The sequence below is a fragment of the Pristiophorus japonicus genome, unplaced genomic scaffold (assembly GCF_044704955.1).
Source record: "Pristiophorus japonicus isolate sPriJap1 unplaced genomic scaffold, sPriJap1.hap1 HAP1_SCAFFOLD_251, whole genome shotgun sequence".
Classification (NCBI taxonomy): domain Eukaryota; kingdom Metazoa; phylum Chordata; class Chondrichthyes; family Pristiophoridae; genus Pristiophorus; species Pristiophorus japonicus.
The window spans coordinates 857,066-881,229 of record NW_027252241.1 but is presented as its reverse complement, the minus strand read 5'-3'; the positions used below and the strand labels follow the sequence as shown (position 1 = coordinate 881,229).

The window sequence follows — 24,164 nt, the reverse complement described above, 5'->3', positions numbered from 1 at the left end:
CAGATCCTTGGCATCCACCTGAGAGGGAAGACGGAACCTCGGTTTAAAGTCTCACTTGAAAGACAGCACCATCTGACAAAGAAGCATTCCATCAGTACTGCACTGGCGGGTCAGCCTGTAATGGGACTTGAACCCACATTCTTCTAACTGAGGTGCAAGAGGGCTACCACGGCTGAGTGCATCCACCTCAAAAACCAAGTTATTCCTAAAGATACAACTGACTTACTGCACTAAGGTAAGTGTCAGCATCCATAGGACATGACGGGTCACTTGGAAATAAAATAAATCAGTTTACAACATTAAATTGGGTGATAAAGTGTATGTTTCCACTGTGGAGAATAGGAATGACCAGCGGGTTTGGAGAATTGGAACGAAAGACTACAGTGCAGAGCTTAATGGAGGTTGAGTGCTGGAATAGCTAGTTTCGTTATAGAAGTAATTTAACAACTAGATTCAATGGATATTTCAGCGCGTTCTTTAACTGCTGTCTGAAGTTACTCTGAGTCACTGTATAAATAAACGTGTTAGTGCAGCAGCTTAGGAGCTGAAGCATGTTTCCACTTTCCTGCAGAATAAATTTGGGGTCATTGAAATAATTATTGTTTTCAATTCGGACACAGAGAAAATTGATAACATACGTCAACCACAACAGGATGAAACTTCCCGAGATGGTGAAGAGTAAAATTATGGACTTTCGCCGGCTCTCCATCTCTGGATCACTCTGACTCGCTCCATTGTTTTGGGCCCGGAGTCTCCTGCGGACCCTACTAGCCCCTAGAATGTATCTGACGGTCACAGCATTGAGCAGTAACATCAGGAGGAACGGTGCACACGGGGTTAGAATACGGTCCAGCCAGGCAAACGCTGTCCAAGCGGGTGAAACATAAAAAGTAAGTTTTATGTTGCAGTACCAGGCCACCTTATTAATAGTAAATAATGGCTCATACGTGAAGTAGAAAGGGATGTTTTTTAAAGAACTCAGGGCACAGACCGCTCCTATCACCACAGCCGCCGTTGTCTCGGTGCAGTATTTTGTTTTCAGCTTCTGGCAACAAATGGCCACAAATCGATCAAAGGTGAACGCGACCGTTAACCAGACAGAACTGTCTCTTGATGAATAAATGAGCACAGTGCTGATGCTGCACGCTGGTGTGGTGGACAGAATGCTATTCCGGAAATAGATACCACCAATTCTATTCAATATCACAGCGGTGATAATGACCAGGAGATCGGTCACCGCCATGAACACCAGGTACCGAGTGATACACCTGGAGAGACCGCACCTTCCTCGGGACAGGATCACAATCGCCGCGATGTTCGCTGCAAAAAGGAGCAAAATGGAAATTACACATCAGACTACCATCATAAGAACATAAGCATATATGAAATAGGAGCAGGAGTAGGCAATTTGCCTCCCACCGCACCCCCCTCCCCCGGGCCTGCTCCGCCATTTAATAAGATCATGGCTGATTTGATCATGGATCAGCTCCACTTCCTTGCCCAACCCCCCGAAACCTTCTTTCACTTATCGCTCAAAAATCTGTTTATCTCCGCCTTAATTATCTTCAGTGACCCAGCCTCCATAGCCATTCAAAGTCTTAGTTTGACTGGACTTGGTTTCTGAGTTCATTACCTGATCAGTTGATGGAAACCAATCAATTTGCCAGATCAGCAGAGCTTTACTAAATACGGAACAATGTGGAATCGCAGGTAAAGCGTTTTGCTCGATAGACTTGAAGCTATAATCGCCTGAACTCGGCACAAAAAGAGAAGGAGAGCGAAACTGACCATAGTAAAGAACAGACATAAACTAATAGTTAATGAATAATTTATCCCAACATTAAATAGGACAAGCTAAACATAATGTCACCTTGAAAATTGATGGTAGAAAGAGTGCGATCGACTCCTATTTACACCTCAGGAGAATCGTAAAATTCCCATATGGAATGACTCCATATTACGATTGTTGCTATCTGGTTAATGGAGCAGCCATTCTGCTAATGGGTGGTTAAAAAAGGCAATGAGATCATTGACCAGCAAACTGCACCTTTGTGATATTGTTTGAGGGACAAATGTTGGTCAGGGCACAACTCCCAGCACTCGGTCCAGTTGTTCCTTGACCATTAGACAGTGTCATGGTATCCAGTATCACTGTAATGGCGGCACTGCAGAGAACCTGTCAGTGACAGCTGGGTTGAGCCTATAAACTGCAGGATAAGTGGTGAGGGAGCGTTGTATGGGATCCACTCAGTGAGAGCCAGAGGTGAGTCCATAACCTGTGAGATAGAAGGTGAGGGAGCCTATAGTGTGAGCCACGTCTTGAGAGCTGGGGGTGTGTATATAAATTGCGCGATAAGTGGTGAGAGAGTGTTTAATCGGAGCCACTCAGTGAGAGCCGGGGGTGAGTCCATAACCTGTGGGATAGGTGGTGAGGGAGCGTTTAATGGGAGCCAGTCAGTGAGCGTCGGGTGCGAGTACATAATCTGTGGGATTGGTGGTGAGGTTGCATTTAATGTGAAGCACTCAGTGAGAGCCGGGGGTGAGCCTATAAACTGTGGGATAGCTGGTGAGGGAGCGTATAGTGTGAGCCACTCCATGAGAGCCGAGGTGAGTCTATAAACTGCGGGATAGGTGGTGAGGGAGAGTTTAATGGGAGTCACTCAATGAGTGCCGGGGGTGAGTCTATAAAATGCGGGACAAGTGGTGAGGGAGCATTTAGTGTGAGCCACTCAGTGAGAGCTGGTGGTGAGTCTATAACCCATTGGACAGGTGGTGAGGGAGCGTTTAATGGGAACCACTCAGTGAGAGCCGGGGGTGAGCCTATAAACTGTGGGATAGGTGGTGAGGGAGCATATAGTGTGAGCCACGCCATGAGAGCTGAGGTGAGTCTATAAACTGCGGGATAGGTGGTGAGGGAGCGTTTAGTCTCAGCCAGTCAGTGAGAGCTGGGGGTGAGTCTATAACCCATTGGATAGGTGGTAAGGGCACGTTTAATGGGAGCCATTCAGTGACCGCCGGTGGTGAGTTTATAACCTGATGAATACTTGATGAGGGTGCGTTTAATGGGAGCCACTCAGTGAGAGCCGTGGTCAGTCTATAATATGCGTGATACGTGTTCAGGGAGCGTTTAACATGAGCCACTCAGTGACAGCCGGGGGTGTGTCCATAACCTGTGGGTTAGGTGGTGAGGGAGCGTTTAATGGGAGCTACTCAGTGACAGCCAGGGATGAGTCTATAACCTACGGGATAGGTGGTGAGGGAGTGTTTAATGGGAACCACTCAGTGAGAACCGGGGGTGAGTCTGTAACTTGTGGCATAGGTGGTCAGGGAGCGTATAGTGTAAGCACTTCTTGAGAGCCGGGGATGAGCCTATAAACTGCGGGATAGGTGGTGAGGGAGCGTATAGTGTAAGCTACTCCTTGAGAGCCGGGGGTGAGCCTATAAACTGCGGGATAGGTGGTGAGGGAGCGTTTAATGAGAGCCACTTAATGAGAGCTGGGGGTGAGTCCATAACCTGTGGGATAGAAGGTGATGGAGAGTATTGTGTGAGCCACTCCGTGAGAGCCGTGGGTGAGTCCATAACCTGTGGGATAGGTGGTGAGGGAGTGTTTAATGGGAGCCACTCAATGAGAGCCAGGGGTGAGTCCATAACTTGAGGGATAGGTAGTGAGGGAGCGTTTAGTGTGAGCCAGTCAGTGAGCGCCGGGTGTTAGTCCATAACTTGTGGGATAGGTAGTGAGGGAGCGTTTAGTGTGAGACACTCAGTGAGAGCTGGGGGTGAGTCTATAACTCATTGGATAGGTGGTGAGGGAGCCTTTAATGTGAGTCATTCAGTGACAGCCGGGGGTGAGCTTATAACCTGCGGCATAGTTGGAGAGGGAGCGTTTAATGGGAGCCACTCAGTGAGAGCCGGGGTCTGTCTAGAACCTGCGTGAAACGTGTTGAGGGAGCGTTTAATGGGAGCCACTAAGTGACAGTCGGGGATGAGCTTATAGCCTGCGGGATAGGTGGTGACGGAGTGTTTAATGGGAGCCACCCATTCAGAATCGGACATGCAACAAGAAGCAGATTGTAAAAGACACGTTAAATGTTGTGAATCATTTCAGAGGTGGTAGATGTGGACCATGCCACAAGGGATGATGAACGGTCGGGTTAAATTTGGATTTTGGCTCCCGGTTTGAAGATGGGATTAGGAGTTACACGGAAACATCATGGAGGAGCAAATGAGCCACTGGTTGACCGGCTCCAGTAAAATGACCAAGGGGTTGCTCCAATCTGAAGTAGGAGGCCGAGGGCCAAGCAGAGAATGATACAGCACAGAAGTAAACCATTCGGCCCATCGTGCCTGTGCAGGCTCTTTGACAGAGCTATCGCCTGTTCTCCTCTCGGAACCGTGCTATTTCCACCTTAGAGTACTTATCGAATTCCCTTTAGAAAGTTACTATTGAATCTGCCTCCACCACCCTTTCAAGCATTGCATTCCAGATCACAACAACACGCTGCATCAAAAATGATTCCTCCTGATTCAGTCAAGAATGCTGCCACTGAACCAAAGCTGAGACAAAGGTTCACAGCCATATTTCTTTCCCCAAGTCTTTTTTTTAAGTTCCAGGACATACCAAATTCATGGTGATGATTTCCACAGACAGTTGCACATACACATAGACATTTTTATAGATAGACAGACACAGAGACACACACACAAAAATTTACACGCACCAACGGACATGCACAGATGCCTTAGACATCTCGAGGGATAGACAGACTGAATCACTGTCGCAACTTTGGCTGATTTTTGTGATTTACTATCCGTATGTATCGTGAATATTGCAGATTAATGAAAGAAAGAAAACAGCGGCGGTATTGAAAGGTGTGGGACGTTGTTCCGTCTATCTCAGAATCAGTTTTGCAGGGACCTGGTTAAATTGTCAAACAGAATGAAATATGCTGAGAAACGGAGTCGGCAGGATTCAAATCTATGCGGGGAAACCCGAATGGATTTTTAATCTATGGCCTTAACAACTGGGCCACGACGACTGGCTCGCTGTCTTTTTAAATGTTACTCAGTTAAAACTCAACCATCCATCTCTGTGCAGCAGACGCCACAGAATCGTGAAAAAGTCACCGTTTGCTAAAAATCTGGAAGAGGCTGTATTTTTGCTGCTCTATATTGCTCTGGAACTTTTTTATATGAATCTATACCAAGAAACAGAAGCAAAATTCTGCCTTTTGTAAAATGCAGCCTCCCCGTTAGGGAATTGAACCGTGGTGTCCCGTGTGAGAGGCGGGGATATTCACCACTTTCCCACAAGGAATTGATGCGAATGGGTTTTGTCAAAGCAATATTAGAGCTGTGAATAGAACTGGACATCATGAGAAGTCGACAGACAGATTGAGAGACAGAGACAAACCGACAAACTTGAAGAGATCGACAGCGAGATCGAGACAACGAGAGACAGCAAGTGTGAGACTGATAACGAGAGGCAGACTGAATGAGAAAAAGACTCTCAAACACATACATCTAAAGAGATCTGTGTTTGTGATATATAAAGAGAAAGAGGGAAAGAGTGAGAGAAAGACAATGATAAAGACAGTGACAAGGAGAGAGACAGATGGAGAGAGAGCGACAGATAGACAGAGAGACAAAGATACAAAAAGAAAATGTTGGAAATTCTCAGCAGGTTAGAGACAGGAACTAACAGCGACAGGCAAAGAGAGACAGGCAGGCAGAGACATAGATAGACAGAGATGATGGGATAGATTGAGACAGTCAGACAGAGAGACTGAGAGAATCCCATTGGAACACATTGGACACCGTGAGAAAGAGACAGGCACATTGAGAGACAGAGACAAACAGCGAAACAGGGAGAAACAGACAGCGAGGTAGAGACAGAGAGAGACAGAAAGTTTGAGACTGAGAGGGAGGGTCAGACTGAGTGAGGCAAAGACTCAAACACATACATATACAGAGATGTGTTTGTGTGATTTATAAAGAGAGGGAGGGAAAGAGTGAGAGAAAAACAGGGACAAGGAGAGAGACAAAGAGGGAGACAGATAGAGAGAAAGATAAATAGAGAGAGAGAGACATCGAGACAAAAACAGAAAATGATGGAAATATTCATCAGGTTAGAGACAGGGACGAGCAGAGACAGGCAAAGCCATGGACAGACATAGATGATGGGAAAGAACGAGACAGTCAGACAGAGAGTATGACAGAATCCCATTGGAACAGAACTGGATACAGTGTGAAGGAGACAGATTGAGAGACAGAGACAAACAGAGAAACAGGGACAGACAGAGTGAATCAGAGAGAGGCAGACTGAGAGAGACAAAGACTCAAACACACAGATACATATACAGCTCTCTAAAGACAGAGCGCGAGGCAGAGACTGAGCGACACAGATACATTTCACAATTTCATTTCATTATCTGCTCAGATTGTCACCGAGCTGCAGAAAAATGCAAATGCAACAGATGAAAATCAGTTATCACTGAGCAGAATGGGAGATATCACTGTTTAATTAAGTAATTACCAGGAGTGGGGTTCGAACCCACGCAGGTATAAACCCATTGGATCTTAAGTCCAACGCCTTAACCACTCGGCCATCCTGGTGCCGTCAGCGATTGGATTCTGTCTATGTGAGAATCTGGGCTTCAACTCCACCTCCACAGACACACACAAACACATCGGGTTTCAGGGCGCATTTCCGAACATTTTTCGGAATATTGACACGGGGGCAACTCTCCTATTCTTTTTCGAGTAATGCTCAAGGACCTCTCACAACCACCCGAGTGCGCAGACGGAGCTGCAATTTAACATTTCATCCGAAAGTCAACAGTTTCAACAATGCAAAATTCCCCAAATGCTACAGTTGAGTGTTAGCCAAGATTATATGCTCAAGTCTCAGGAGTGCGACTTGAACACACAAACTCCTGATTCAGTCAAGAATGCTGCCACTCAACCAAAGCTGAGACAAAAGTTCACAGCCATATTACTTTCCCCAAGTCTTTTTTTTAAGTTCCAGGACATACCAAATTCATGGTGATGATTTCCACAGACAGTTGCACATACACATAGACATTTTTATAGAGAGACAGACACAGAGACACACACACACAAATTTACACGCACCAACGGACATGCACAGATGCCTTAGACATCTCGAGGGATCGACAGGCTGAATCACTGTCGCAACTTTGGCTGATTTTTGCGATTTTCTATCCGTATGTCTCGTGAATATTGCAGATTAATGAAAGAAAGAAAACAGCGGCGGCATTGAAAGGTGTGGGACGTTGTTCCGTCTATCTCAGAATCAGGTTTGCAGGGCCCTCGTTAAATTGTCAAACAGAATGAAATATGCTGAGAAACGGAGTCGGCAGGATTCAAATCTATGCGGGGAAACCCGAATTGATTTTTCGTCTATGGCCTTAACCAATGGGCCACGTCTACTGGTTCGCTGCCTTTTTAAATGTTACTCAGTTAAAACTCAACCAATCATCTCTGTGCAGCAGACGGCCACAGAATCGTGAAAAAGTCACCGTTTGCTAAAAATCTGGAAGAGGCTGTATTTTTGCTGCTCTATATTGCTCTGGAACTTTTTAATATGAATCTATACCAAGAAACAGAAGCAAAATTCTGCCTCTTGTAAAATGCAGGCTTCCCGTTAGGGAACTGAACCGTGGTGTCCCGTGTGAGAGGCGGGGATATTCACCACTTTCCCACGAGGAATTGATGCGCGTGGGTTTTGTCAAAGCAATATTCGAGCTGAGAATAGAACTGGACACCATGAGAAGTCGACAGACACATTGCGAGACAGAGACAAACCGACAAACAGGGAGAGACAGACAGCGAGATCGAGACAACGAGAGACAGCAAGTGTGAGACTGAAAATGAGAGGCAGACTGAGTGAGAAAAAGACTCTCAAACACATACATCTAAAGAGATCTGTGTGTGTGATCTATAAAGAGAAAGAGAGAAAGAGTGTGAGAAAGACAATCATAAAGAAAGTGACAAGGAGCGAGACAGATGGAGAGAGAGCGACAGATAGACAGAGAGACAAAGAAATAAAAAGACAATGTTGGAAATTCTCAGCAGGTTAGAGACAGGAAGTACCAGCGACAGGCAAAGAGAGACAGGCAGGTAGAGACATAGATAGACAGAGATGATGGGAAAGAGTGAGACAGTCAGACAGAGACTGAGAGAATCCCATTGGAACACAACTGGACACCGTGAGAAAGAGACAGGCACATTGAGAGACAGAGAGGCAAAAAGCAAAACAGGGAGAAACTGACAGCGAGGTAGAGACAGAGAGAGACAGAAAGTTTGAGACTGAGAGTTAGGGTCAGACTGAGTGAGGCAAAGACTTAACACATACATATACAGAGATGTGTTTGTGTGATTTATGAAGAGAGGGAGGGAAAGAGTGAGAGAAAGACAGGGACAAGGAGAGCGACAAAGAGGGAGACAGATAGAGAGAAAGATAAATAGAGAGAGAGAGACATCGAGACAACAACAGAAAATGATGGAAATACTCATCAGGTTAGAGACAGGGACGAGCAGAGACAGGCAAAGGCAGAGATGATGGGAAAGAACGAGACAGTCAGACAGAGAGTATGACAGAATCCCATTGGAACAGAACTGGATACCGTGTGAAGGAGACAGATTGAGAGACAGAGACAAACAGAGAAACAGGGACAGACAGAGTGAATCAGAGAGAGGCAGACTGAGAGAGACAAAGACTCAAACACACAAATACATATACAGCTCTCTAAAGACAGAGCGAGAGGCAGAGACTGAGCGATACAGATACATTTCACAATTTCATTTCATTATCTGCTCAGATTGTCACCGAGCTGCAGAAAAATGCAAATGCAACAGATGAAAATCAGTTATCACTGAGCACAATGGGAGAAATCACTGTTTAATTAAGTAATTACCAGGAGTGGGGCTCGAACACTCGCGGGTATAAACCCATTGGATCTTAAGCCCAATGCCTTAACCACTCGGCCATCCTGGTGCCGTCAGCGATTGGATTCTGTCTATGTGAGAATCTGGGCTTCAACTCCACCTCCACAGACACACACAAACACATCGGGTTTCAGGGAGTTTTGCGAACATTTTTCGGAATATTGACACGGGGGCAACTCTCCTATTCTTTTTCGAGTAATGCTCTGGGACCTCTCACAACCACCCGAGTGCGTAGACGGAGCTTCAATTTAACATTTCTTCCGAAAGTCAACAGTTTCAACAATGCAAAATTCCCCAAATGCTGCAGTTGAGTGTTAGCCAAGATTATATGCTCAAGTCTCAAGAGTGCGACTTGAACACACAAACTCCTGATTCAGTCAAGAATGCTGCCACTGAACCAAATCTGAGACAAAAGTTCACAGCCATATTACTTTTCCAATTCTTTTTTTTAAGTTCCAGGACATACCAAATTCATGGTGATGATTTCCACAGACAGTTGCACATGCACATAGACATTTTTACAGATAGACAGACACAGAGACACACACACAAAAATTTACACGCACCAACGGACATGCACCGATGCCTTAGACATCTCGAGGGATAGACAGGCTGAAACATTGTCGCAACTTTGGCTGATTTTTGCGATTTTCTATCCGTATGTATCGTGAATATTGCAGATTAATGAAAGAAAGAAAATAGCGGCGGCATTGAAAGGTGTGGGACGTTGTTCCGTCTATCTCAGAATCAGTTTTGCAGGGACCTGGTTAAATCTCAAACAGAATGAAATATGCTGAGAAACGGAGTCGGCAGGATTCAAATCTATGCAGGGAAACCCGAATGGATTTTTAGTCTATGGCCTTAACCAATGGGCCACGACTACTGGCTCGCTGCCTTTTTTAATGTTACTCAGTTAAAACTCAACCATCCATCTCTGTGCAGCAGACGGCCACAGAATAGTGAGAAAGTCACCGTTTGCTAAAAATCTGGAAGAGGCTGTATTTTTGCTGCACAATATTGCCCTGGAACTTTTTAAAATGTATCTATACCAAGAAACAGAAGCAAAATTCTGCCTTTTGTAAAATGCAGCCTCCCCGTTAGGGAATTGAACAGTGGTCTCCCGTGTGAAGGTGGGGATATTCACCACTTTCCCACGAGGAATTGATGCGCATGGATTTTGTCAAAAGCAATATTCGAGCTGTGAATAGAACTGGACACCATGAGAAGTCGACAGACACATTGCGAGACAGAGACAAACCGACAAACAGGGAGAGACAGACAGCGAGATCGAGACAACGAGAGACAGCAAGTGTGAGACTGAAAACGAGAGGCAGACTGAGTGAGAAAAAGACTCTCAAACACATACATCTAAAGAGATCTGTGTGTGTGATCTATAAAGAGAAAGAGGGAAAGAGTGAGAGAAAGACAATCATAAAGAAAGTGACAAGGAGAGAGACAGATGGAGAGAGAGAGCGACAGATAGACAGAGAGACAAAGAAATAAAAAGAAAATGTTGGAAATTCTCAGCACGTTAGAGACAGGAAGTACCAGCGACAGGCAAAGAGACACAGGCAGGCAGAGACATAGATAGACAGAGATGATGGGAAAGAGTGAGACAGTCAGACAGAGACTGAATGAATCCCAATTGGAACACAACTGGACACCGTGAGAAAGAGACAGGCACATTGAGAGACAGAGACAAACAGCAAAACAGGGAGAAACTGACAGCGAGGTAGAGACAGAGAGAGACAGAAAGTTTGAGACTGAGAGTTAGGGTCAGACTGAGTGAGGCAAAGACTCAAACACATACATATACAGAGATGTGTTTGTGTGATTTATGAAGAGAGGGAGGGAAAGAGTGAGAGAAAGACAGGGACAAGGAGAGCGACAAAGAGGGAGACAGATAGAGAGAAAGATAAATAGAGAGAGAGAGACATCGAGACAACAACAGAAAATGATGGAAATACTCATCAGGTTAGAGACAGGGACGAGCAGAGACAGGCAAAGACAGAGATGATGGGAAAGAACGAGGCAGTCAGACAGAGAGTATGACAGAATCCCATTGGAACAGAACTGGATACCGTGTGAAGGAGACAGATTGAGAGACAGAGACAAACAGAGAAACAGGGACAGACAGAGTGAATCAGAGAGAGGCAGACTGAGAGAGTCAAAGACTCAAACACGCAAATACATATACAGCTCTCTAAAGACAGAGCGAGAGGCAGAGACTGAGCGATACAGATACATTTCACAATTTCATTTCATTATCTGCTCAGATTGTCGCCGAGCTGCAGAAAAATGCAAATGCAACAGATGATAATTTGTTATCACTGAGCAGAATGGGAGATATCACTGTTTAATTAAGTAATTACAAGGAGTGGGGTTCGAACCCACGCGGGTATAAACCCATTGGATCTTAAGCCCAACGCCTTAACCACTCGGCCATCCTGGTGCCGTCAGCGATTGGATTCTGTCTATGTGAGAATCTGGGCTTCAACTCCACCTCCACAGACACACACAAACACATCGGGTTTCAGCGAGTATTTGCGAACATTTTTCGGAATATTGACACGAGGGCAACTCTCCTATTCTTTTTCGAGTAATGCTCTGGGACCTCTCACAACCACCCGAGTGCGTAGACGGAGCTTCAATTTAACATTTCATCCGAAAGTCAACAGTTTCAACAATGCAAAATTCCCCAAATGCTGCAGTTGAGTGTTAGCCAAGATTATATGCTCAAGTCTCAAGAGTGCGACTTGAACACACAAACTCCTGATTCAGTCAAGAATGCTGCCACTGAACCAAAGCTGAGACAAAAGTTCACAGCCATATTACTTTCCCAATTATTTTTTTTAAGTTCCAGGACATACCAAATTCATGGTGATGATTTCCACAGACAGTTGCACATACACATAGACATTTTTACAGATAGACAGACACAGAGACACACACACAAAAATTTACACGCACCAACGGACATGCACAGATGCCTTAGACATCTCGAGGGATAGACAGGCTGAATCACTGTCGCAACTTTGGCTGATTTCTGCGATTTTCTATCCGTATGTATCGTGAATATTGCAGATTAATGAAAGAAAGAAAATAGTGGCGGCATTGAAAAGTGTGGGACGTTGTTCCGTCTATCTCAGAATCAGTTTTGCAGGGACCTGGTTAAATTGTCAAACAGAATGAAATATGCTGAGAAACGGAGTCGGCAGGATTCAAATCTATGCAGGGAAACCCGAATGGATTTTTAGTCTATGGCCTTAACCAATGGGCCACGACTACTGGCTCGCTGCCTTTTTTAATGTTACTCAGTTATAACTCAACCATCCATCTCTGTGCAGCAGACGGCCACAGAATAGTGAAAAAGTCACCGTTTGCTAAAAATCTGTAAGAGGCTGTATTTTTGCTGCACTATATTGCCCTGGAACTTTTTAAAATGTATCTATACCAAGAAACAGAAGCAAAATTCTGCCTTTTGTAAAATGCAGCCTCCCCGTTAGGGAATTGAACAGTGGTCTCCCGTGTGACAGGCGGGAATATTCACCACTTTCCCACGAGAAATTGATGCGCATGGGTTTTGTCAAAGCAATATTCGAGCTGTGAATAGAACTGGACACCATGAGAAGTCGACAGACACATTGCGAGACAGAGACAAACCGACAAACAGGGAGAGACAGACAGCGAGATCGAGACAATGAGAGACAGCAAGTGTGAGACTGAAAACGAGAGGCAGACTGAGTGAGAAAAAGACTCTCAAACACATACATCTAAAGAGATCTGTGTGTGTGATCTATAAAGAGAAAGAGGAAAAGAGTGAGAGAAAGACAATCATAAAGAAAGTGACAAGGAGAGAGACAGATGGAGAGAGAGCGACAGATAGACAGAGAGACAAAGAAATAAAAAGAAAATGTTGGAAATTCTCAGCAGGTTAGAGACAGGAAGTACCAGCGACAGGCAAAGAGAGACAGGCAGGCAGAGACATAGATAGACAGAGATGACGGGAAAGAGTGAAACAGTCAGACAGAGACTGAGAGAATCCCATTGGAACACAACTGGACACCGTGAGAAAGAGACAGGCTCATTGAGAGACAGAGAGGCAAACAGCAAAACAGGGAGAAACTGACAGCGAGGTAGAGACAGAGAGAGACAGAAAGTTTGAGACTGAGAGTTAGGGTCAGACTGAGTGAGGCAAAGACTCAAACACATACATATACAGAGATGTGTTTGTCTGATTTATAAAGAGAGGGAGGGAAAGAGTGAGAGAAAGACAGGGACAAGGAGAGAGACAAAGAGGGAGACAGATAGAGAGAAAGATCAATAGAGAGAGAGAGACATCGAGACAAAAATAGAAAATGATGGAAATACTCATCAGGTTAGAGACAGGGACGAGCAGAGACAGGCAAAGACAGAGATGATGGGAAAGAACGAGGCAGTCAGACAGAGAGTATGACAGAATCCCATTGGAACAGAACTGGATACCGAGTGAAGGAGACAGATTGAGAGACAGAGACAAACAGAGAAACAGGGACAGACAGAGTGAATCAGAGAGAGGCAGACTGAGAGAGACAAAGACTCAAACACACAAATACATATACAGCTCTCTGAAGACAGAGCGAGAGGCAGAGACTGAGCGATACAGATACATTTCACAATTTCATTTCATTATCTGCTCAGATTGTCAATGAGCTGCAGAAAAATGCAAATGCAACAGGTGAAAATCAGTTATCACTGAGCAGAATGGGAAAAATCACTGTTTAATTAAGTAATTACCAGGAGTGGGGTTCGAACCCACGCGGGTATAAACCCATTGGATCTTAAGCCCAACGCCTTAACCACTCGGCCATCCTGGTGCCGTCAGCGATTGGATTCTGTCTATGTGAGAATCTGGGCTTCAACTCCACCTCCACAGACACACACAAACACATCGGGTTTCAGGGAGTATTTGCGAACATTTTTCGGAATATTGACACGGGGGCAACTCTTCTCTTCTTTTTCGAGTAATGCTCTGGGAACTCTCACAACCACCCAAGTGCGTAGACGGAGCTTCAATTTAACATTTCATCCGAAAGTCAACAGTTTCAACAATGCAAAATTCCCCAAATGCTGCAGTTGAGTGTTAGCCAAGATTATATGCTCAAGTCTCAAGAGTGCGACTTGAACACACAAACTCCTGATTCAGTCAAGAATGCTGCCACTGAACCAAAGCTGAGACAAAAGTTCACAGCCATATTACTTTCCCAATTATTTTTTTTTAAGTTCCAGGACATACCAAATTCATGGTGATGATTTCCACAGACAGTTGCACATACACATAGACATTTTTACAGATAGACAGACACAGAGACACACACACAAAAATTTACACGCACCAACGGACATGCACAGATGCCTTAGACATCTCGAGGGATAGACAGGCTGAATCACTGTCGCAACTTTGGCTGATTTTTGCGATTTTCTATCCGTATGTATCGTGAATATTGCAGATTAATGAAAGAAAGAAAATAGCAGCGGCATTGAAAGGTGTGGGACGTTGTTCCGTCTATCTCAGAATCAGTTTTGCAGGGACCTGGTTAAATTGTCAAACAGAATGAAATATGCTGAGAAACGGAGTCGGCAGGATTCAAATCTATGCAGGGAAACCCGAATGGATTTTTAGTCTATGGCCTTAACCAATGGGCCACGACTACTGGCTCGCTGCCTTTTTTAATGTTACTCAGTTAAAACTCAACCATCCATCTCTGTGCAGCAGACGGCCACAGAATAGTGAAAAAGTCACCGTTTGCTAAAAATCTGGAAGAGGCTGTATTTTTGCTGCACTATATTGCCCTGGAATTTTTTAAAATGTATCTATACCAAGAAACAGAAGCAAAATTCTGCCTTTTGTAAAATGCAGCCTCCCCGTTAGGGAATTGAACAGTGGTCTCCCGTGTGACAGGCGGGGATATTCACCACTTTCCCACGAGAAATTGATGCGCATGGATTTTATCAAAGCAATATTCGAGCTGTGAATAGAACTGAACACTATTAGAAGTCGACAGACACATTGCGAGACAGCGACAAACCGACAAACAGGGAGAGACAGACAGCGAGATCGAGACAATGAGAGACAGCATGTGTGAGACTGAAAACGAGAAGCAGACTGAGTGAGAAAAAGACTCTCAAACACATACATCTAAAGAGATCTGTGTGTGTGATCTATAAAGTGAAAGAGGGAAAGAGTGAGAGAAAGACAATCATAAAGAAAGTGACAAGGAGAGAGACAGATGGAGAGAGAGAGCGACAGATAGACAGAGAGACAAAGAAATAAAAAGAAAATGTTGGAAATTCTCAGCAGGTTAGAGACAGGAAGTAACAGCGACAGGCAAAAAGAGACAGGCAGGCAGAGACATAGATAGACAGAGATGATGGGAAAGAGTGAAACAGTCAGACAGAGACTGAGAGAATCCCATTGGAACACAACTGGACACCGTGAGAAAGAGACAGGCACATTGAGAGACAGAGAGTCAAACAGCAAAACAGGGAGAAACTGACAGCGAGGTAGAGACAGAGAGAGACAGAAAGTTTGAGACTGAGAGTTAGGGTCAGACTGAGTGAGGCAAAGACTCAAACACATACATATACAGAGATGTGTTTGTCTGATTTACAAAGAGAGGGAGGGAAAGAGTGAGAGAAAGACAGGGACAAGGAGAGAGACAAAGAGGGAGACAGATAGAGAGAAAGATAAATAGAGAGAGAGAGACATCGAGACAAAAATAGAAAATGATGGAAATACTCATCAGGTTAGAGACAGGGACGAGCAGAGACAGGCAAAGACAGAGATGATGGAAAAGAACGAGACAGTCAGTAGAGAGTATGACAGAATCCCATTGGAACAGAACTGGATACCGTGTGAAGGAGACAGATTGAGAGACAGAGACAAACAGAGAAACAGGGACAGACAGAGTGAATCAGAGAGAGGCAGACTGAGAGAGACAAAGACTCAAACACACAAATACATATACAGCTCTCTAAAGACAGAGCGAGAGGCAGAGACTGAGCGATACAGATACATTTCACAATTTCATTTCATTATCTGCTCAGATTGTCAATGAGCTACAGAAAAATGCAAATGCAACAGATGAAAATCAGTTATCACTGAGCAGAAAGGGAAAAATTACTGTTTAATTAAGTAATTACCAGGAGTGGGGTTCGAACCCACGCGGGTATAAACCCATTGGATCTTAAGCCCAACGCCTTAACCACTCGGCCATCCTGGTGCCGTCAGCGATTGGATTCTGTCTATGTGAGAATCTGGGCTTCAACTCCACCTCCACAGACACACACAAACACATCGGGTTTCAGGGAGTATTTGCGAACATTTTTCGGAATATTGACACGGGGGCAACTCTTCTCTTCTTTTTCGAGTAATGCTCTGGGAACTCTCACAACCACCCAAGTGCGTAGACGGAGCTTCAATTTAACATTTCATCCGAAAGTCAACAGTTTCAACAATGCAAAATTCCCCAAATGCTGCAGTTGAGTGTTAGCCAAGATTATATGCTCAAGTCTCAAGAGTGCGACTTGAACACACAAACTCCTGATTCAGTCAAGAATGCTGCCACTGAACCAAAGCTGAGACAAAAGTTCACAGCCATATTACTTTCCCAATTATTTTTTTTTAAGTTCCAGGACATACCAAATTCATGGTGATGATTTCCACAGACAGTTGCACATACACATAGACATTTTTACAGATAGACAGACACAGAGACACACACACAAAAATTTACACGCACCAACGGACATGCACAGATGCCTTAGACATCTCGAGGGATAGACAGGCTGAATCACTGTCGCAACTTTGGCTGATTTTTGCGATTTTCTATCCGTATGTATCGTGAATATTGCAGATTAATGAAAGAAAGAAAATAGCGGCGGCATTGAAAGGTGTGGGACGTTGTTCCGTCTATCTCAGAATCAGTTTTGCAGGGACCTGGTTAAATTGTCAAACAGAATGAAATATGCTGAGAAACGGAGTCGGCAGGATTCAAATCTATGCAGGGAAACCCGAATGGATTTTTAGTCTATGGCCTTAACCAATGGGCCACGACTACTGGCTCGCTGCCCTATTTAATGTTACTCAGTTAAAACTCAACCATCCATCTCTGTGCAGCAGACGGCCACAGACTCGTGAAAAAGTCACCGTTTGCTAAAAATCTGGAAGAGGCTGTATTTTTGCTGCTCTATATTGCCCTGGAACTTTTTAAAATGAATCTATACCAAGAAACAGAAGCAAAATTCTGCCTTTTGTAAAATGCAGCCTCCCCGTTAGGGAATTGAACCGTGGTCTCCCGTGTGACAGGCGGGGATATTCACCACTTTCCCACGAGAAATTGATGCGCATGGATTTTGTCAAAGCAATATTCGAGCTGTGAATAGAACTGAACACTATTAGAAGTCGACAGACACATTGCGAGACAGCGACAAACCGACAAACAGGGAGAGACAGACAGCGAGATCGAGACAATGAGAGACAGCATGTGTGAGACTGAAAACGAGAAGCAGACTGAGTGAGAAAAAGACTCTCAAACACATACATCTAAAGAGATCTGTGTGTGTGATCTATAAAGTGAAAGAGGGAAAGAGTGAGAGAAAGACAATCATAAAGAAAGTGACAAGGAGAGAGACAGATGGAGAGAGAGAGTGACAGATAGACAGAGAGACAAAGAAATAAAAAGAAAATGTTGGAAATTCTCAGCAGGTTAGAGACAGGAAGTAACAGCGACAGGCAAAAAGAGACAGGCAGGCAGAGACATAGATAGACAGAGATGATGGGAAAGAGTGAAACAGTCAGACAGAGACTGAGAGAATCCCATTGGAACACAACTGGACACCGTGAGAAAGAGACAGGCACATTGAGAGACAGAGAGTCAAACAGCAAAACAGGGAGAAACTGACAGCGAGGTAGAGACAGAGAGAGACAGAAAGTTTGAGACTGAGAGTTAGGGTCAGACTGAGTGAGGCAAAGACTCAAACACATACATATACAGAGATGTGTTTGTCTGATTTATAAAGAGAGGGAGGGAAAGAGTGAGAGAAAGACAGGGACAAGGAGAGAGACAAAGAGGGAGACAGATAGAGAGAAAGATAAATAGAGAGAGAGAGACATCGAGACAAAAATAGAAAATGATGGAAATACTCATCAGGTTAGAGACAGGGACGAGCAGAGACAGGCAAAGACAGAGATGATGGAAAAGAACGAGACAGTCAGATAGAGAGTATGACAGAATCCCATTGGAACAGAACTGGATACCGTGTGAAGGAGACAGATTGAGAGACAGAGACAAACAGAGAAACAGGGACAGACAGAGTGAATCAGAGAGAGGCAGACTGAGAGAGACAAAGACTCAAACACACAAATACATATACAGCTCTCTAAAGACAGAGCGAGAGGCAGAGACTGAGCGATACAGATACATTTCACAATTTCATTTCATTATCTGCTCAGATTGTCAATGAGCTACAGAAAAATGCAAATGCAACAGATGAAAATCAGTTATCACTGAGCAGAAAGGGAAAAATTACTGTTTAATTAAGTAATTACCAGGAGTGGGGTTCGAACCCACGCGGGTATAAACCCATTGGATCTTAAGCCTTAACCACTCGGCCATTCTGGTGCTGTCAGCGATTAGATTCTGTCTATGTGAGAATCTGGGCTTCAACTCCACCTCCACAGACACACACAAACACATCGGGTTTCAGGGAGTATTTCCGAACATTTTTCGGAATATTGATACGGGGACAACTCTCCTATTCTTTTTCGAGCAATGCTCTGGGACCTCTCACAACCACCCGATTGCGCAGACGGAGCTTCAATTTAAGATTTCATCCGAAAGTCAACAGTTTCAACAATGCAAAATTCCCCAAATGCTGCAGTTGAGTGTTAGCCAAGATTTTATGCTCAAGTCTCAGGAGTGCGACTTGAACACACAAACTCCTGATTCAGTCAAGAATGCTGCCACTGAACCAAAGCTGAGACAAAAGTTCACAGCCATATTACTTTCCCAAGTCTTTTTTTTAAGTTCCAGGACATACCAAATTCATGGTGATGATTTCCACAGACAGTTGCACATACACATAGACATTTTTACAGATAGACATACACAGAGACACACACACAAAAATTTACACGCACCAACGGGCATGCACACATGCCTTAGACATCTCGAGGGATAGACAGGCTGAATCACTGTCGCAACTTTGGCTGATTTTTGCGATTTTCTATCCGTATGTATCGTGAATATTGCAGATTAATGAAAGAAAGAAAATAGCGGCGGCATTGAAAGGTGTGGGACGTTGTTCCGTCTATCTCAGAATGTGTTTTGCAGGGACCTGGTTAAATTGTCAAACAGAATGAAATATGCTGAGAAACGGAGTCGGCAGGATTCAAATCTATGCAGGGAAACCCGAAAGGATTTTTAGTCTATGGCCTTAACCAATGGGCCACGACTACTGGCTCGCTGCCTTTTTTAAAGTTACTCAGTTAAAACTCAACCATCCATCTCTGTGCAGCAGACGGCCACAGACTCGTGAAAAAGTCACCGTTTGCTAAAAATCTGGAAGAGGCTGTATTTTTGCTGCTCTATATTGCCCTGGAACTTTTTAAAATGAATCTATACCAAGAAACAGAAGCAAAATTCTGCCTTTTGTAAAATGCAGCCTCCCCGTTAGGGAATTGAACCGTGGTCTCCCGTGTGACAGATGGGGATATTCACCACTTTCCCACGAGGTATTGATGCGCATGGGTTTTGTCAAAGCAATATTCGAGCTGTGAATAGAACTGGACACCATGAGAAGGCTATGGGACCTTTCACATCCACCCGAGGGTGCAGATGAAGCTTCAATTTAACATTTCATCCGAATGTCAACAGCTTCAACAATGCAAAATTCCCCAAGCACTGCATTTGAGTGTCAGCCAAGATGACGTGCTCAAGTCTCAGGAGTGCGACTGACACACACAACCTCCTGATTCAGTCGAGAATGGAGCCACTGAAAAAAAGCCGATACCAAAGATCACAACCGTATTATTTTCCCGAAGCTTTTTAAAATTTCCAGGACGCACCAAATTCATGGTGATGATTTCCATAGACAGTTGCACATACACAGAGACATGCATACAGACAGACATACACAGACACACACACACACAATAACCAAAAATATACACGCATCAACATAGAAACATAGAAACAAATAAATTAGTTGCAGGAGTAGGCCATTCGGCCCTTCGAGCCTGCACCATCATTCAATAAGATCATGGCTGATCATTCAACCTCAGTACCCCTTTCCTGCTTTCTCTCCATACCCCTTGATCCCTTTAGCCGTAAGGGCCATATCTAACTCCGTTTTGAATATATCTAACGATCTGGCCTCAACAACTTTCTGCGGTAGAGAATGCCAGAGTGAAGAAGTTTCTCCTCATTTCGGTCCTAAATACCTTACCACTTAATCTTACACTGTCATCCTTGGTTCTCGAATTCCACAGCAATGGGAACATTCTACCCGCCTCTAACCTGTCCAATCTCGTCAGAATTTTATATATTTCTATGGGAGCGCCTCTCATTCTTCTAATCTCCAGTGGATACCAGCCCAGTTGATCCAGTCTCTCCTCATATGTCAGTCCTACTATCCCGGGAACAAGCTGGTGAATCTTCGCTGTACTCCCTCAATAGCAAGGACGTCCTTCCTCAGATTGTGAGAACAAAACTAAACACAATATTCCAGGTGTGACCCCACCAAGGCTCTGTACAACTGCAGTCAGACCTCCCTGCTCCTGTACTCAAATCACCCAGCTATGAAGGCGAACATGCCATTTGCCTGCTTCACCGCCTGCTGCACCTGCGTGCCAACTTTCAATGACTGATGTACCATGACACCCAGATCAAGATATACACAGAGTGCCTTATACAAATAGATGGATAGACAGGCAGGTTCACTGTCGCTACTTTGGCTGGCTTTTGTTCCATCTATCTCAGAATCAGTTTTGCATGAACCTGGTTAAATTATCAAACAGAATGAAATATGCTGAGAAACGCAGTCGGCCGGAATCAAATCTGCACGGGGAAACCCCAATGGATTTTCAGTCCATCGTCTTAACCACTCGGCCACAACTACTGGTCCGCTGCCTCTTTAAATGTTACTCAGATAAAACTCAGTCATCCATTTCTGTGCAGCAGACGTTCACAGAATCCTGAAACAGTCTCCGTTTGCTAAAAATCTGGAAGTAGCAATCTGATCTTGCTGTATTTTTAATGTTCTATATACTCTGGAACTTTTTAACATGAGTCGATACCAAGAAACAAAAGTAAAACTTTGTATATTTGAAACAACTCCCTCCTCGTCGGCGAATTGAACCCCAGTCTCCCGCATGACCAGCAGGGATACTCACCACTATACTAACGAGGAACTGACAGTTAGTGTCTCTGTCAGACCTGGAATCGAGATGTGAACAGAACTGGACACCATGAGAAGCCGACCGACGTATTGAGAGACAGAGACAATCCGACAAACAGGGAGAGACAGACAACGAGATAGAGACAACGAGAGACAGAAAGTATGAGTCTGAGGCAGACTGAGTGAGAAAAAGACTCAAATACAAACATATACAGAGATGTGTGTGTGTGTGATTTATAAAGAAAGAGAGGGAAAGAGTGAGAGAAAGACAATGATAAAGACAGTGACAAGGAGAGAGACAGATAGCGAGAGAGAGATAGAGACAAAAAATGAAAATGATGGAAATACTTATCAGGTTAGAGACAGGGACGAACAGAGGCAGGCAAAGACATGGTCAGACAGAAATGATTGGAAAGAGAGAGCCAGTCAGACAAAGAGTCTGAGAGAATCCCATTGGGACAGACGTGGACACCGTGAGAAAGAGACAGATTGAGAGACAGAGACAAATCGAGAAACAGGGACAGATAGATTGAGACAAAGACTCAAACATACAAACGCATACACAGCTCTCGAAAGAGAGAGAGAGGCAGAGACCGAGCGACACAGATACATTTCACAATTTCATTTCATTATCGGCTCAGACTGTCACATAGGTACAGAAAATTGCAGATTCAACAGATGAAAATCCGGTATCACTGATCGGAATGGGAGGAAATCCGTGTTAAATTAAAGAGATACCAGGAGTGGGGTACAAACCCACGCGGGAAAAGTACATTGAATTTTAAAGCCACCGCCTTAACCACGCGGCCATCCTGGTCCTGTCACAATCTGGATTCTGTCTCTGCGAGAATCTGGATTCAACCCCACTCCCACAGACACACACATACACATCGTTTTTCAGTGAGCATTTACGAACATTTTTAGTAATATTGACACGGGGGCAACTCTCCTATTCTTTTTCGAGTCATGCTCTGGGATGTTTCACATCCATACGAGGGTGCAGACGGAGCTTCAATTTAAAATTTCATCCGAACGTCAACAGCTTCAACAATGCAAAATTCCCCAAGTGCTGCACTAGAGTGTAGGCCAAGATTATATGCTTAAGTCTCAGGAGTGGGAATTGAACACACAAACTCCTGATTCAGTTGAGACTGCTGCCACTGCAACAAAGCCGATACCAAAGTTCACAACAGTATTACATTTCCCAATTCTTTTTTATAAGTTCCAGGACATACCAAATTCATGGTGGTGATTTCCACAGACAGTTACACGCACCAACGGAGATGCACCGATGCCTTAGACATATAGAAGGATAGGCAGTCTGAATCACTGTAGAAACTTTGACAGCTTTTTGCGTTTTTCTATCCGTATGTATCTTTAATATTGCAGATTAATAAAAATCAGAAAGAGAAGTCAGTGTTGAAAGGTGTGGGATGTTATTCCACCTATCTCAGGATCAGTTTTCGAGAGACATGGTTAAATTGTTAAATGCAATGAAAAATGCTGGGTATCGAAGTCTGCAGGATTCGAAACTGCATGGGGAAAACTCAATGGATTTCGAGTTCATCGCCTTAACCACTCGGCCACGACTAATGCATTTCTGCCTCCTTGAACGTTACGCAGACACAACTCAGTCATCCATCTCTGTGCAGCAGACGGCCCAAGAATCATGAAAAAGTCTCCGTTTGCTCAAAATCAGGAAGAGGCAATCTCCTCTACCTGTATTTTTACAGTTCTATATTGCTCTGGAACTTTTTAATATGAATCTCTTCCAAGAAACAGAAGTAAAATTCAACATTTTGAAACAACTGCCTCCCCGTCGGGGAATTGATCCCCGGACTCCTCATGACCGGCGGGGATACTCAATACTATACAAACGAGAAACTGACGAGCATCAGTTCTGTCAGAGCAGGAATCGAGTTGTGAATAGAACTGGACACCATGAAAAGTCGACAGCCACATTGAGACACAGAGGCAAACCGACAAACAGGGAGAGACAGACAGCGAGATAGAGACAACGAGAGACAGAAAGTGTGAGACTGAGAAGGAGAGGCAGACTGAGTGAGAAAAAGACTCAAACACATACATATACAGAGGTCTGTGTGTGTGATCTATTAAGAGAGAGAGGGATAGAATGAGAGAAAGACAATGATAAATACAGTGACAAGGAGAGATACAGATAGAGAGAGAGAGATAGAGACAAAAGCAGAAAATGATGGAAACTCTTATCAGGTTAGAGACAGGGACTAACAGAGACAGACAAAGAGAGACAGACAGGCAGAGACATAGACAGACAGAGATGATGGGAAAGAGTGAGACAGTCAGAAAGAGAGACTGGGAGAATCCGATTGGAACAGAACTGGACACCGTGAGAAAGAGAGAGACACATTGAGAAACAGAGACAAACAGGGAAACAGGGAGTGACAGAAAGTGAGATAGAGACAGAGAGAGACAGAAAGTTTGAGACTGAGACGGAGGGTCAGACTGAGTGAGACAAAGACTTGAAAACATACATACACAGAGATGTGTTTGCGTGCTCCAAAAAGAGAGGGAGGCAAATAGTGATGGAATGAAAAGAAAAAGCCAGGGACAAAGAGAGAGACAAAGAGGGAGACAGATAGAGAAAAAGACAGATAGAGAGAGAGACAAAGAGGCAAAAACAGAAAATGATGGAAATACTCATCAGGTTAGAGGCAGGGAGTAATAGAGACAGGCAAAGACATGGACAGACAGAGATGATGGAAAGAGAGAGACAGTC

At 44.2% G+C, this 24,164-nt stretch overlaps 1 protein-coding gene and 5 non-coding genes across 6 annotated transcripts in view; all 6 read right to left on the bottom strand.

Annotated features, from left to right (window-relative positions):
• Positions 1-427: 427 nt before the first annotated feature.
• LOC139247009 (probable G-protein coupled receptor 139) overlaps positions 428-24,164 on the bottom strand; it is a 63,640-nt gene continuing 39,903 nt past the window's right edge. The window contains exons 2-3 of the mRNA XM_070871471.1: positions 5,412-5,488; positions 428-1,320 (exon numbers count right to left, since the gene is read on the bottom strand). Coding sequence (XP_070727572.1) covers positions 428-1,320; positions 5,412-5,488 — 970 coding nt within the window. The remainder of the gene's footprint in view (positions 1,321-5,411; positions 5,489-24,164) is intronic.
• On the bottom strand, positions 6,531-6,613 carry trnal-uaa (transfer RNA leucine (anticodon UAA)). The gene has a single exon. It is a non-coding gene; the product is annotated as a tRNA-Leu (tRNA).
• trnal-uaa (transfer RNA leucine (anticodon UAA)) lies at positions 8,935-9,017 on the bottom strand. Its single transcript has one exon. It is a non-coding gene; the product is annotated as a tRNA-Leu (tRNA).
• On the bottom strand, positions 11,338-11,420 carry trnal-uaa (transfer RNA leucine (anticodon UAA)). Its single transcript has one exon. It is a non-coding gene; the product is annotated as a tRNA-Leu (tRNA).
• trnal-uaa (transfer RNA leucine (anticodon UAA)) lies at positions 13,742-13,824 on the bottom strand. The gene has a single exon. It is a non-coding gene; the product is annotated as a tRNA-Leu (tRNA).
• Positions 16,148-16,230, bottom strand: trnal-uaa (transfer RNA leucine (anticodon UAA)). The gene has a single exon. It is a non-coding gene; the product is annotated as a tRNA-Leu (tRNA).